This window comes from Hemiscyllium ocellatum, chromosome 2 (genome assembly GCF_020745735.1).
Source record: "Hemiscyllium ocellatum isolate sHemOce1 chromosome 2, sHemOce1.pat.X.cur, whole genome shotgun sequence".
NCBI classification, from domain to species: domain Eukaryota; kingdom Metazoa; phylum Chordata; class Chondrichthyes; order Orectolobiformes; family Hemiscylliidae; genus Hemiscyllium; species Hemiscyllium ocellatum.
In genome coordinates this window covers 45981317-45997265 of record NC_083402.1, presented here as the reverse complement: position 1 = coordinate 45997265, position 15949 = coordinate 45981317, and the positions used below count along the sequence as shown (strand labels likewise).

General features: G+C 41.3%; 2 protein-coding genes across 4 annotated transcripts in view; one reads left to right on the top strand and one right to left on the bottom strand.

Annotated features, from left to right (window-relative positions):
- Nucleotides 1-4921, bottom strand: part of xrcc4 (X-ray repair complementing defective repair in Chinese hamster cells 4) — a 381970-nt gene extending 377049 nt beyond the window's left edge. For all 3 annotated transcript variants that reach the window (XR_009645997.1, XM_060844072.1, XM_060844079.1), the window contains exon 1: nt 4769-4921. The gene's annotated coding sequence lies outside the window, so the exon portion shown is untranslated. The remainder of the gene's footprint in view (nt 1-4768) is intronic.
- Nucleotides 4922-5032: 111 nt separating this feature from the next.
- The window catches only part of tmem167a (transmembrane protein 167A), a 32244-nt gene continuing 21327 nt past the window's right edge, over nt 5033-15949 (top strand). Inside the window, exon 1 of the mRNA XM_060844058.1 lies at nt 5033-5132. Coding sequence (XP_060700041.1) covers nt 5130-5132 — 3 coding nt within the window. The 5' untranslated portion in view covers nt 5033-5129. The remainder of the gene's footprint in view (nt 5133-15949) is intronic.

Here is a 15949-nt window from a genome sequence, read left to right as displayed (position 1 = left end):
GATAGATGACCGCATGACTGAAGAGTTAGCGTAAGGAGGAGGGCTCTATATTGGTTCCTGAGGAAGATGAGGCTTGCACAAGTCCAGCAGGTTGCACTAAATGACGACAACTTTGTGACAGTAATGGCAGGTTCCATTGGTGGGGATTGACACTCATTTGGCAGGCGAATGGGATAAGAAGTGGATGTACAACAGTGGGTGATGCACAGACACACGTAGAAGAAAAGCCAAGACAGAATGCCACCACATCCAAGTTCCCTTCCTGACTTGGAACTATGTCGCTGCTTTGACTGCAATGGTTTAAAAAGACAGCTCAAGGGTGATTAGGGATGGGTAATAAATACTGGGCCAGCCTGCTAATTCCACACCTCGTGAATGATTTTAAAAAAGACTCCAGTTCTGCCCATATGTGGGAACTGATTTATTAAGACAATGAAGAATGGTATCCTGTAGTTGCAGACTACTACTCAAAACTCCCTTTTATCTGAAGGATCAAAGACTTATGACCTACAATAATCTCAGCAGGTCAAATTCTGTCTGCAGAACAAAGGATTTCTAAATCAGTAATATGCAACAGTGGAACCCAATTGATCTCGAAAGAATTTCATGAATTTGCTGAGGAGTAACGGTTCAACATGTTACCCAAAGGGACATCAAGTTGAACTGTGTTGTATTAAGACAGCCTACAGAACATTCACAAAATTACTGAAGAATCCAAACCTCAGCTTACTGCCATTCTGACCTATACTTCTATAGGCTGACAAAGATTAAAATGCAGAGCTAGTGAATAAGAAAACATATAACACCCTGCCAAGGAGGATGCTTACTCTCTTGAAGAGAGTAAGACAACTCACTGATAGAAAGAATAGAAGGTCCCACAAGTAGAAGATGGTCATCCCTTCCACAAATATGTTAAGTCCCTGCCTGAATTGTTGACAGGACAGGATAAACTTTACATGTGCAGGATCCAACATGTAAACCTGAAACCTAGCAAAGGTCTTTGTGAAGTTGAGGCTTCAAGATCATACATTATTGGGACCTAAACAAATCAGCAAATGAGAAGGAACAGAGTCCACACTTAAACTCCATCTGAGCTCAAAAAAGCTCACTAACTAGTGACATAACATCAACAGCATCACCCACAAAGTCATGCAGCATCAACATTATCACCTGTAAATAAAACAACATGAGCAAAATCAAGCATGACTCCAACACAACAGGAACAACGTGAACATCACTGCATTCTACCTCTTCACAGAGCAATGACTGACAAATCCAAGGAGGCTCAACACCCTTACCCAGAAGCGATACCATGAATACTGCATTGAGAAAACCCAGTACAGCAGACTGTAAACATAAAGCAAAATACTGCAGATGCTGGAAATCTGAAAATAAAACTCTAAAAGATCTGGAAAAGCTCAGTAGGTCACATTAAAGCTCACTCATTACCTTCATGTACTCAGCCTATTTCTCGCATGCCACATTGCACTGTTCATTTCACACTTACTTCATCTGAACTTTCTCTCCCTGGTAGGACTTAAGAATTGCAAGTTCTAATCACTCAGACACTTCTTTTTGTCAGCACCTACACCCTGATCCCAGCACCAAACATCGAACCATTTTCAGGACTGTCACTGAACTCATTGCCTCTGAAGAGCTTTCAACCTGGGAAAAAAAAATCTCTGAATATATATCTTCCAATTTTGACTTGAATTTTTCTCAGATTGTCCAGGTGCTCCCCAAAATTGTTCTGATAGGTTTGATTATTTCAAACATTTCCAGTCTCCTGATATGTCTTCCTTTTTCCTCAGTTAGGAAAAGTACATTACAAAAATTGGTTGTTTGATACACAATATAAAATAAAGTCATAATTGGTATAGTTTGAAGGGCTTATGCTCGAAACGTCGAATTCTCTATTCCTGAGATGCTGCCTAACCTGCTGTGCTTTGACCAGCAACACATTTGCAGCAGCTATAGTTTTAATATATAGTAGTTTTTCCTTTAAAGAAAGAGGGACAGTATGTTATTCATAAAGAGCAAGAAATTATTATACAAATACCCAGGGTAACATAGTGCGGCATTACAGTTAGGTGCTGAGCAACTGCACTCCAGCCACATATGCAGCTGTATGAAATGTTTATTGAATTTCCTTCATTTTGAGTCTACAACTGTGATTATTTCAAACATACACGAACTAGAAGACACAATAGCTTCTCTGGTTACTGCCCTTCACTTTATTGTAATGTCAGAAGTGAGGATGTTTGCTGATGATTGCACAATGTTCAGCACCATTTGTGACTCAATACTGAAACAGTTCATGTTCAAATGCAATAAGATCTGGATTTGGGCTGACAATTGGCAAGTAACATCTGTACCACATAAATGCCAGACAATAACCATCTCCAATAAAAGACAATCTAACCACTGTCCTTTGATAGTGAATGGTGTTACCATCACTGAATTCCTGACTATCAACGTCCTGGGGGTTACTTTGACCAGAAACTCAACTGAACTCGTCACATAATCACAGTGGCTACAAGAACAGGTCAGAAGCTAGGAATCTCCTGGCTCCCCAAAGTCTGTCCACTATCTTCATGTCTCACTAAAACCTATCCACGCAACAATAAATGATATTCTATTTTGTACAAGGAAAAGTCAAGACCGTGATGGAATACTTCCCAATTGCCTAAAAGAATGAAAAGCACTCAGGGACCTTGACACCACCCAGGAGAAAGCAGCCTGCTTGATTGGCACCATGTTCCACCGGTGCTCATTTGCAGCAGTGTGTACTATCTGTGAGGTCCACTGCCCAAATTCACCAAAAGATCCTTAGACAGCACCTTCCAAACCCCTGACTACTTCCATCCAGAAGGGAAGGACAGCAGATATATGGGAACACCGCCACCTGCAAGTTCCCCTTCAAGCCACTCACCATCCTAACTTGGAAATATATTGCTGTTACTGAATCAAATCCTGGAATTCCCTCCCTAATGGCATTGTGGGTCAACGACACCACGTGAACTGCAGTGGTTCAAGGAAGTAGCTCATCGCCACATTTTCAAGGACAACTAGGGGCGGGCAATAAATGCTGGCCCAGCCAGCAATGCCCACATCCCATGAGTGAAATAAAAAAGAAATATCTAGTGAGAAAAGAGTACAAACCTAAATCCTGATAATGCTATTAAGTTTGAAAATTATCAAATATGTTTTACTAACTGTAATTTCACCAGAACACACTGAATATACAATTCATCAAATGTCTACCATCATATTTTTATTAAATTATTCAAAGTTTTAAAAAAAAACTTAAATTAGAAGTCAAAGATGCAGTTAAAGGTACCCTAATAGGTCCAAGTTATACCCATTTCTTTATGGGATTTGTGAAACATTTTCAACTTGTGCTCCTCCTACAACACCTTCTCCAGTACACGGCACGGTGGCACAGTGGTTAGCACTGCTGCCTCACAGCACCAGAGACCCGGGTTCAATTCCCGACTCAGGCGACTGACTGTGTGGAGTTTGCACGTTCTCCCCGTGTCTGCGTGGGTTTCCTCCGGGTGCTCCGGTTTCCTCCCACAGTCACAAAGATGTGCGGGTCAGGTGAATTGGCTATGCTAAATTGCCCGTAGTGTTAGGTAAGGGGTAAATGTAAGGGTATGGGTGGGTTGTGCTTCGGCGGGTCGGTGTGGACTTGTTGGGCCGAAGGGCCTGTTTCCACACTGTAAGTCTAATCTAAGTCTAATCTAATCAAAATGGATAACATCATTGGCACTGCTTCCTTCTCTCATCCAGAACTGGAAAAATTCATCAATTTTGCTTCTAAATTCCAACCTGCTCTCACCTGGTCCATCTTGGACTCTTTCCTTCCATTCTTTTACTTTTGTTCCACTTGCTTCTTCATCAATACTATAAAAACACCATCATTTACAGCCCCTTCTTTTCAGAAGTCATAATTGGGCTCAAAACAACATTAACTTTCTTTCATCAGCCATACTGTCAGACCTACTGAGTTCTTTCAGCACCTTTTGTTCTTATTTCAGATCTCCAGAATCCACAGTATTTTGGTTTCATCAGATTTTTGTATTTGACGCTCAAAGTAAAACACTGTGGCTGCTGAAAATGTTAAGCAAAAAGAAGTGCTGCAGAAGCACAATAAGTCTGGCAGCATCTGTGGAGAGAGGAAGAGTTAATGTTTTGAGGTCAGTGTAACTTTTCCTCAGAACCCAAACAGTTTAATCTTCTCCTCTAGAGCTGTTAGACCTGATGAATTTCTCCAGCATTTCTATTTTTATTTCTGTATTTTGGTGACTTGATTTTACATTACTTATTTTGTTGAATGAAAATACAATTGCTGCCATCTTTGTATTTAAAAATGACACTGATTGACACTGTCGGACAGAAGATCTGCAGGATATAGTAATGTTTGAAAACTAGGGATGCTTTCAGAGTTTTAAGTGGCCTGCCAAACTCCTCTGAGGTCTAAATGACAAGGCCCACTCCTTCAAAGGTGTACAAATAGCCAACATTTACAAGATGGGCAGAATGATCTCTGCCTGATCTAAAGCTATTTAAAGAAAGAGGGTCTTCAGTCGGAAATTTCGTGGACTTCAAAACATTTTGCTGTCAGTTTCCACACGTTAAAGGGCGTTTATAAACTCTTGTTTTCATAAAATGTGAAGTCAAACTATCCAGGATCAAACAGTCGGACTTATGTCGGATAGAGTTCATGACAACAAACTGGTAAACAACCTGAACTCACGACTTGTACCTTTAATGACCAGACTCGGCCTGAGTGCACTGAATTTAAACAGTGAGCCTCCCTTTACCGCCGGCGCTCTGCTCTCATTTCTCTGGTTAATTTCACAGCGACATTAGAGCGCACCCAGAACCTTCCACACGTCCAGCCAATCGCAGCGCCTCGCGCCGTGCGGCCCACGTCCGATTACGTTTCACACAAACATGCGCTTGAGCCTGAGCCCCGCCCCGTGTGAAGATACTGTGTGTAACGTCATCGCCAACCGCCGGCAAACGCGAGGAGGAAGAAAGCGTTGAGAAGGCAATCGGCTGGAAAGGGGAGTGCGTCACTTCCAGACCTGCCGGAAGTGTGATGTGGCTATGAAGTGTGCAGGATGGTGAGTGAGGGTTTGTCTTTTTTGTTCTGGTGTTGCAGGCGTTTACTGACTAGCTTAGGTTCTGATAAGTGTTTGTGGGGTTAGTGTGCTCCGATTGACTGCCCTATTTGTTTTTGCTGCTGCTCTGCAGTATGTGATAGGAGATGGGGGAATAGCAGTGTATTGGGTCAGGGCCTTCAGGTAACAGACTGATTTCTACCGGTTTTACTGGCTGTTATCGAAACACATTTATCCGAACAATTGGAGTAAGTAAATCCGTGGACGGGCCAAATTTAGATGCAGATGTTCCAGAGTAATCAGTTACGATGCGGAGTAACCGTTCAACAGCAAATATTTCCTGGGATCACTTATTTTTAAATGGCCCATATCCCACATTGTTGGAGTCGATCTTATTTTAAGTATTGGCACATGGCGTCCTTGCGGCCTGATAGTAATGATTATGTTGAATATGTATAATTGACCTCTATGGAAGATGATTGACTTGTAGGTTGTCTTCGTAGAACGGTTACAAGAGGAGGCTATTTAGTTCTTTGTTTTTTTACTAGCCCAACCAAAGCAAATAACCTTATTTTACTCAGCCCTTTCCCTGTAGGTTTGCAGGTTTTTTTTCTTCTTCAAGTACTTAAATTACCTTTCTGAAAAACAGCTTGAATCTGCAGCTTCCACACTCAGGTGATGTGTTCCTGGCCACTTGTGTAGAGAAGGCTCTTCCTCATGTTGCAGCTGGCTGTTTATTCATCCATTGGATGGATATTGCTGGCTAGACCTGAATTTATTGCCCAGCCTTAATTGGCCTTGAGAAGATAATAGTACTTTCTTGCAGTCTTCAAGGTGCAGGACTACTGACAGTACAATTAGAAAGGGAATTTTATCCATGCAACTTTGAAAGAGAAGCAATGTAGTTCCAGTTTGGAGTATCATCTATTTGGGCATGGACCCATACAAGAAGACTAATTAGACAAGATAAGATGTATGAGTAGAAGTAGATCGTTCAGCCCAATGAGATCATGCCTGACCTGATGATCCTCAGCTCCACTTCACTGCCTTTTGCTCATAACCCCTATCTCCTTTACTGATATACCCTCCTGAGCCTGAAGAATATTTTACCCCAGAGGGCTGTTAGTCTGTGGAATTCTTAATGACTTAGCCTAACTTGAATAAAAGTAAAATAGTATGAATGCTGGAAATATTTAGCAGGTCTGTCAGATCTTTGAAGAGAGAAACATTTAATATTTCAAATCTAGTGAGTCATCTTCAGAACTCTGGAGCTTCTGAAGAAGAGTCATAGTGGACTTGAAATGTTAATTCTGTTTCTGTCTCCACAAATGCTGCTGGACCTGCTGAGTTTCTCCAACTTTGTGTTTAACCAGAGTCAGTGCCTTGTGAGAAAAGCTTCCTCCCATCTATGTTAGATGACTAACCTTTGACACTCATTCTAACCTCTCCATAGATACCTTATCAGGTTGCTAGATATTCTTATGTGTCTGGCCCCCAAGGTAATCTTCACATAATCTTAATTGTTAGTGCAGATGTCCGTACAATCATTGTGCCTACACCAGCTCTGCAAATGAATATTGTAGCCTTGTACCAATCTTGTGTTTTTTGCCTCATAACCTTGCACACGATATCTGTCCAAATTATCATCCAATGCCTGCTCAAATGCCGAAATTGAACCTGCCTCCACCACAATCCAAGCAGTTTATTTAAATGGAGAAAAACTGCAGAAAGCAACAACACAGACTTGGGGGTACTTGTACACAAAAGACAGAGAACTAGTGCACAAGTGCAGCAGGTAATCAGAAATGGTAATGGAATATGAACCCTTATTTCAAGGAGATTTGAGTATGAAAGTAGGGAAGCCTTTCTGCAACTGTACAAAGTGCTGGTGAGACATCTGGAGTAGTGAGGGTAGCATTGTCCCCTTTTTTAAGGAAATATATTACTTCACTGGATGCAGTTCAGAGAAGGTCCTGTAAGATGATCTCCTGGTATGGAGAAATTGTCTTATGAGCACCGGTTAAACAGTTTGCGATGGGACTCATTAGAATTTAGACGAATGAGAGGTCATCTAGTTGAAACATATAGGATTTGTAATGGGCTTGATAGGGTAAAGTTTGAGAGGATGTTTCCCCTCATGATGGGCCAGGGCATTGACTCAGAAAGAAGGAGTGCCACTTGAAGACTGCAGAGGAATTTCATCTGAGGATTAAGTGTCAGAACTACTTGCCACACAGCTGTGGGAGCAGACTCTTTGTATATATTTAAGATTGAGCGATTCTTATCAGTAGGGGAAATCAAGGGTCGTGGGGACAGGCCAGGTAAGTGGGTGTTCAGGTATGTTGGATCGACCATGATCCTGTTGAATGGAAGAGGAAACTCCTGTTTGTTTCTTGTGGTCCTCGTGCATTGCATACCCTCTCTACTTGCTGCATGAGTTTTTTTTTCTCACATCATGCCTCTTTTACAGATCACTTTAAGTCTATGCCCTCTAATTTTTGTTCTTTTCACTAGTTGGAACAGCTTCTTGCAATCTAGCTTTCCATTTTGAAGACCTCTATCAAATTTCCTCTCTGCCTTCTTTTCTCCAAAGTTAACAGTCCTAATTTCTTCAATCTAGTTTCTTGACATTTCTCATTTCTGGAACAATTCTTGTAAATTGCTTATGCACTTTCTCGAATGCCTTCACATTTGCCTTAAGTGGTACTCTCTCAGTGCAGAATACTGCAGCTGAGATCCAACCAGTGCCTTGTACAAGTTCAACATCATCTCCTTGCTCTTGTACTCTGTGCCCTTCTTATTAAAGCTGAGGATACTATGCTTTATTAATACTTCTCCGCATTTATCCTGCCACCTTCAAAGTTTCTTGTGTTTGGAGCCATACCCTGAGTAATCTTTGTTCCTTTGAAGCCTCTCCCCCTGAATGACCTAGTGCCTTTGAAGCACCCACAGCCCCAAGTGATCTTTGCGTTACTGAAGCCATGACCTTGGAGGCAAATGTCGAGAGATCTGTCTATTTCTAGAATACTAGATCAACAGTATTCTTAATATTCCACATATTCTTTTCTTCAAGCCAAAGCAGGTTAAGACAGTTAAATTTTAATGTAATCTGAGGAGCAGTGGAACAAGAGAGAGACAGCATACTCATCCCATCTTAGTCACAGTCATGTGCAGATGTACTCCATGCAGTCTTTGAGGAGTAGGTATGGCCGCACTTTTGTTTGGAAGAGAATTTCAGGATTAATGGATAAGACCACAAGGTATAGGAGTGGAAGTAGCCCATTTGGTCAATCAAGTCTGCTCCTGCATTCAATCAGATCATGAAGCTGATAATTCTCTACTTTGTTTTCCTGCCCTTTTACCAAAATGCTTGCCTCACTTACAGATTAAAATTTGTTTATCTCAGCCCTGAATATATTTAATGAGCCAGCTTCAACAACCTTCTGCAGTAAAGAATACCATGGATTCAGTACCCTCAGAATAAAATCTCGTTTGGGGTAGAAGTGACCTGTACAAGAAGGACGGATTGCACCTAAATTGGAAGGGGACTGATATACTTACAGGGAAATTTGCTAGAGCTGCTCGGGAGGATTTAAACTACTAAGATGGGGAGGTGCGACCCAGGGAGGTAGTGAGGAAAGAGATCAATCTGAGACTGGTACAGTTGAGAACAGAAGAGAGTCAAACAGTCAGGGCAGGCAGGGACAAGGTAGGACTAATAAATTAAACTGCATTTATTACAATGCAAGGGGCCTAACGGAGAAGGCAGACAAACTCCGGGCATAGTTAGGAACTTGGGACTGGGATATCATAGCAATTTCAAAAACATGGCTCAGGGATGGGCAGGACTGGCAGCTTAATGTTCCAGGATACAAATGCTACAGGAAGGATAGAAAGGGAGGCGAGAGAGGAGGAGGAGGAGGAAGTGGCGTTTTTGATAAGGGATAGCTGTGCTGAGGGAGGATATTCCTGGGAATACATCCAGGGTGGTTATTTGGGTGGAACTGAGAAATAATAAAGGGATGATCACATTATTGGGATTGTATTATAGACCCATTAATAGTCAGAGGGAAATTGAGAAACAAACTTGTAAGGATATCTCAGCTATCTGTAAGAATAATAGGGCAGTTATGGTAGGGGATTTTAACTTTCCAAACGTAGACTGGGACTGCCATACTCTAGAGGAATTTAAATGTGTCTAAGAAAATTTTCTGAAGATACAAAACTTGACCTTCTCTTGGGAAATAAGGCAGGGCAGGTGACTGAGGTGTCAGTGGGGGAGCACTTTGGGGCCAGCGACAATAATTCCATTTGATTTAAAATAGTGATGGAAAAGGATATCCCAGATCTAAAGTTGATGTTCTAAATTGGAGAATGGCCAGTTTTGACGGTATCAGGCAAGAACCTTCAAAAGCCGATTGGGGACAGATGTTCGCAGGTAAATGGATGACTGGAAAATGAGAAGCCTTCAGGAATGAGTTAACGAGAAACCAGAGAAAATATATCCCTGTTAGGATGAAAGGAAAGGCTGGTAGGTATAGGGAATGCTGGATGACTAAAGAAATTGAGGGTTTGGTTAAGAAAACGCAGGAAGCATTTGGAAGGTATAGACAGGATAGGTTGAGTAAATCCTTAGAGTATAAAGGTAGTAGGAGTATACTTGAGGGAAATCAGGAGGGCAAAAAGGGGACATGAGATAACTTTAGCAAATGGAATTAAGGAGAATCCAAAGGGTTTTTACAAATACATTAAATGCAAAAGGGTATCTAGGGAGAGAATGGGGCCCCTCAAAGATCAGCAAGGCAGCTTTTGTGTGGAGCTACAGAAAATGGGGGAGATACTAAACAAGTATTTTTCATCAGTATTTACTGTGGACAAGGATGTGGAAGATATAGACTGTAGGGAAATAGATGGTGACACCTTGCAAAGTGTCTAGATTACAGAGGAGGAAGTCCTGGATGTCTTGGAAAGCATAAAGGTGGATAAATTCCCAGAACCTGATCAGGTGTACTCAAGAACTCTAAGGGAAGCTAGAGAAGTGATTGCTGGGCCTCTTGCTGAGATATCTGTATCATCAATAGTCACAGGTGAGGTGCCAGAAGACTGGAGGTTGGCAAACGTGGTGCCACTGTTTAAGAAGATTGGTAAGGACAAGCTAAGGAACTATAGACCAGTGAGCCTGATGTCAGTGGTGGGCAAGTTGTTGGAGGGAATCCTGAGGGACAGGATGTACATGTATTTTGAAAGGCAAGGACAGCTTAGGAGTAGTCAACATAGCTTTGTGCGTGGGAAATAATGTCTCACCAATTTGATTAAGTTTTTTTGAAGAAGTAAGAGGTTTGATGAGGGCAGAGCAGTAGATGTGATCTACATGGACGTTTGACAAGGTTCCACATGGGAGACTGGCTAGCAAGGTTAGAACTCATGGAATACAGGGAGAACTAGCCATTTGGTTTCAGAACTGGCTCAAAGGTAGAAGACAGAATAGTGGTGGAGTGTTGTTTTTCAGACTGGAGGCCTGTGTCCAGTGGGAGTGCCACAAGGGTCAGTGCTGGGCCCTCTACTTTTTGTCATTTACATAAATGATTTGGATGTGAGCATAAGAGGTACCATTAGTAAGTTTGCAGATGACACCAAAAATTGGAGGTGGAGTGGACAGCGAAGAGGGTTACCACCGATTACAACAGGATCTGGATCAGATGGGCCAATGGGCTGAGAAGTGGCAGATGGAGTTTGATTCAGATAAATGCGAGGTACTGCATTTTGGGAAGGCAAATCTTAGCAGGACCTATACACTTAATGGTAAGGTCCTAGGGAGTGTTGCTGAACAAAGAGACCTTGGAGTGCAGATTCATAGCTCCTTGAAAGTGGAATCAGAGGTAGATAAGATGGTGAAGAAGGCGCTTGCTATGCTGTGGATCATGTTGCGGCTCTACAGGATATTGGTCAGGCCAATGTTGGGATATTGCGTGTAATTCTGGTCTCCTTCCTATCGGAAAGATGTTCTGAAACTTGAAAGAGTTCGGAAAAGATTTACAAGGATGTTGCCAGGATTGGAGGATTTGAGCTACAGGGAGAGGCTGAACAGGCGAGGGCTGTTTTCCCTGGAGAGTCGGAGGCTGAGGGGTGACCGTATAGAGGTTTACAAAATTGAGGGGCATGGATAGGATAAATAGGCAAAGTCTTTTCCCTGGGGTCAAGGAGTCCAGAACTAGAGGGCATAGGTTTAGGATGAGAGGGCAAAGATATAAAAGACACCTAAGGGCAACTTTTTCACATAGGATGGTACGTGTATGGAATGAGCTGCCAGAGGAAAGGGGTGGAGGCTGGTAAAATTGCAACATTTAAAAGGTATCTGTATGGGTATATGAATAGAAAGGGTTTGGAGGGATATGGGCCAGGTGCTGACAGGTGGGACTAGATTGGGTTGGGATATTTGGTCGGCATGGACGGGTTGAACCCAAAGGTCTGTTTCCATGCTGTACATCTCTATGGACTCTGACTCTAATTGTTCCTCCTCATTTCTGTCTTCAATGTATTTTCTGTATTCCTCCTTATTCTAAGCTTTGTTGGCAATCCGCCTCTAATGAGTTTGATTGTCCACTTAGGGAAGTTTCTAGCATATTCTTATTTGACCCAGTGGCAGTGAAAGAACTGTGATATGGTTTCAAATCAAGGTAGTGTGTGACTTAGAAGGGAAATTAAGTGGTTCCCACCAGTGGGAACAGTCAGCCCAAGATGAGTATTTTCATCTTAAATCAGGCTATGAAAGCAGAGCTAGCTAAAGTGAATTGGCAAATTAAGTTGAGGGATAAAGTAGTATTGATACAGTGACTGGCATTTCATAAGAATTTCAGGAAAGGCATATTAGAAACATCACAATGAAAAATAGGATTTCCAAGAGGTGGGCACATCATCTGTGGTGAACTAAAAAAGATTTTTTTTGACCTTCATTTAAGTTTATTGCCCATCCCTAATTGCCCTTGAAGGTGGTGGTGTGCAGCTACCTTGAGCCTCTGCAGTCCTTTGGGTCTAAGAACTCCCACAATGCTGTTAGAGAGGCAGATCCAGGCTTTTGATGAAGTGACATTGAAGAAACAATGTAGTTTCACGTCGGGGTAGTGTGTCATTTGGAGAGGAAGGTGGTCGTGGTAGTCCCATACATCTTCTGCTTCTTTTGATTTTCTAAGTGGTTGAGGTCGCAGCTTTGGAAGAAGACTTCAGTTTGTGTTGAGAATTAAATTTGACAAATGTGGAATTAAAAAGTAAATCTAATAGTGATCATTTAACTGTTGATGATCATAAAAACCCAGTTGGTTCACTCTTCAGGAACAGGAACCTGCTGTCTTCAACTGGTTTGGTCTACATGTGACTTGACTGCCTTTGAACCAATCTAGCAAGTAATTCAGCACCAATACTGCTACAAAGTCTAAAGCAATAAATTCATGCACCACTTGTCATGACCCATGTTGAAAATGCACTGATACCCGAACTCTTCCGCACTCGGGGTTGTCACAAATGTTGAAGTTTTAAGCAAATTACTCAAATTCACCAGTTTACATGTCTGATGAACTTAGTTTAACAAAATTCTGACAGGCTTTTTGTGATTGACAAGAAACTATTATTTATCACAAAAAAATCAGTCTTAACCATAGAAATATAAAATATGAATGATCAACTTAGAACTCCCTAACATTAAGCTCAAATCCATTTCTGAACCCCTACACTCATGCAGACATGTTAAAAGAAACATTACTGTTACGAGTGGAGTGAAAAATACTGGGGAAACACATTTTAAAAGGCCCAGTCCACGTGGTTTATCCTTTTTTTCCACCCTTAAGTCCTTCTAATCTTTGATCTCTTTTTCGACATCCTTTCAGTTCTTTTCTGGTTGGTTGGCACATTGTTTAGTCTTTCGATCATTGGTTAGAGGCAATAGCTGAAAGCAAATTATGGCAGATTAGCCAACTTTCAATTGTTTGTTTTACTCGAGAGAGAGAATGAAAGGTGCTGACTTAAGCCCTTTGCTTCTATAATGTTCGTATCTCTTTGTTTACCTGCCCAGGAGCTAGAGAGTTATTATGCTAAGACTCCTGGCCCCCTCAATTGGTCCTGGTAGGTTTGTGCAATCAGCATATGGCTGGGTGAAGTGTATTCTACATACTCCCCCAATGTGCTATGGCATCTCAAAGATCTTCCCTGAAAACCCATCTTCCCCCACACCCCACTTCTGCTTGAACAAAGCCATATGTAAACAGAACTTATTGAGTTTCAGTGGTTTGTTTCTGAAAGTGCAGCAGCTCCTTCCACAGTCTTTAACTTAAGGTGGTCCATCTCCTATTTTTGGACTTTACACAACAAACATCAACTTGGGCAAATGAAAACCTTGGCTCTGTTGACCCTGCAATCCCCTCCTTATTAATGTCTTGGAGCTTGTGCCAAAATTTGAAGCACTTCTCCACAGATAGGTCTGACATAGATAAATTTCAGACTGAGAGTATGATAGTGTCGCAGACAACATTATCCTTGGGTGTGTCCTATCCTACCACAAGACAAACAATGAAGAATTTGAGGAGTTGTCTTGGGAGAACACATCATTTCCAAAGTGACCCTCTGATGACCCTTTTTATGTTTTTACGAAGAAGTAGAACCAATTGAAGTATTGCCACAGAATTTGAATTAATTCAATTTTTCCTCGATCCTTTCAAATATGTTCTTAATATGGTAATTAGCTATGAAACATGCATAACAATATCTCCATAAGAATTACAAACATGAGTATGTCTAGCCAGTGCTTCCATTCTATCAGGTCATAGTTGATCTGATTGTGGTCTCAATTTCCCACCTATTCACCAACAAGGGAATCAGTCAACCTCTGTATTTAAAGCATTCAATTATCCTGCCTCCACTTTACTCTGAGGGAAAGAATTCTTCCTCATCTTAAACTTAAATGAGAGATCCCTTATTTTTGAATTGAATTCCAGTGTTCATTTCTCCACAAGGCAAAACATCCTTTCAGCATCATCCTACCAATCTCCTCAGGATCTTGAGTTTCAATTCGATCACCTCTTATTCTTCTAAAAATCAATGGATGTCCAATCAGTTCTTTTTCTCCAGAGAAACTCCATCTCCACCCCATTCAAGGTATGTATAAGATGAGTGAGCTACACCTGAACAATTTCGGACATTTTTATACAATTCAAGTAAAATTCATTTTCATTTCAGTCATGTAGAATGTAATTTGAGACTTTGATAATGACCATTGTGGCACTGCACAGGGTGCAAACCTGACTGAAGAAAATGGCTTGCAATCACTTATGCTCTCCCCTGTGTGCTTTTTAAGAGCAGTGACTTGTATGTTGTATTTGGGGCAGAAAGACATCCCTTGGTTCTTCAGGTTGTTAATAATGACCAGTAATTCATCAAAACATCAACATGTGACCAAATGTTTGGATAAGAGTTCATTTTAAATAAACTTTGTGAGATTAAGATGGGGACGAAGTGGGGTCTCATATGGGGGTGTTGGTGGGGGCGGTAGAGGCAGTAGTGTTACAGAGAATGGGGTGTAAAGGTTGCCATTAGAGGCTAACATTATGGAAATAGCAGATCTGTAACAAATAGCACACATAACAATGGAAGACAGAAAAGGTGAGATGTAGCAATTGATAAGTGGTGAAATCGTATCATTTAACCTTTAGCATGCAAAGACCATTTTGAACTTGGTTGATTTTTTTTATTGTGGCCAGGAGTGATGTAATCCCTGCAGGGAGCACTCAGTTGGAGCTGGATGGCATAACAGATTTCCTACATCCCTGTAAACATACAAATTAAACTGACTGCCAAACAGCTTTATTATAAACAAACGGCAAAGAAAAACCACATCTTTACATTGAAAGTGCAATTGTACGGAGCCTTGCAACTTAAGCTGCAGGTTTGCCTACTGTTATGCTGGAGTTACAGCAAACAAAATTCACCCTTTTCTTTACTTTCTTGCTGAAAGATGGTTTTTGACTTGACAGGTGTTGTGATTAAAAACATCTGCACTTCATAGTTAAATTTATAGCGCAGAAATAGTACAAGTACGTGCAAACATACAAATTAGGAACAGAGGTGGGTCATTTTAGCCTAAAATCCTGATCTGCCATATAATAAGATCATGGCTGAACTGATTGCTCCACATCGCTGGCTACCCCTCGAACTTTTACCCTTTTGGTATTTCAGAATCTAGCCACCTCTGCCTTTTGAGATTATTCAAAGATATTCTGTTTATAAATGGATGTTTGAGGAAGAGGGTTTCTATGATACATGGCCCACCTCCCTGCTATCTCACCCCAGGAGAAAGAAAATTCTCTCCATTGTTCTTGTATTGGAAACAATTTATTTTAAAATCGTGACACCTAGTTCCAAGTTCGTTCTTGAGAAAAAAACATCCTTTCCACATGCACCCTGTTCAAACCTCTCATGTTCTTCTATTTGTTTCAAGTCACTTCTACTGTTTTAAACTCCATTTGCAAGCATTGCTTATCTAATCTTTTCTCAAAGATAACCCTTTTATTCTGGAGTTGATTGCTGGACCTTCTCTGAACTGCTTCCACCAAATTTCTTTCTTTCCTGAAATGGGTGAAGATGGAGCCTAGAGAGAGAGAGAGAGTGGCTGTAGAGAAGTCAAATGGGTGGATGATAGTATGCCAGGAAGAAGGAAAAGCTGATAATGGAAACCGTAAGTAAGTGAAAATGGGTAGACTAAACTGAAAGCAAACCCTGTCATGACAGGGCCTGGGTGTGGGTGCCTGCTCACATCAATGTCTCCTCTACATTGG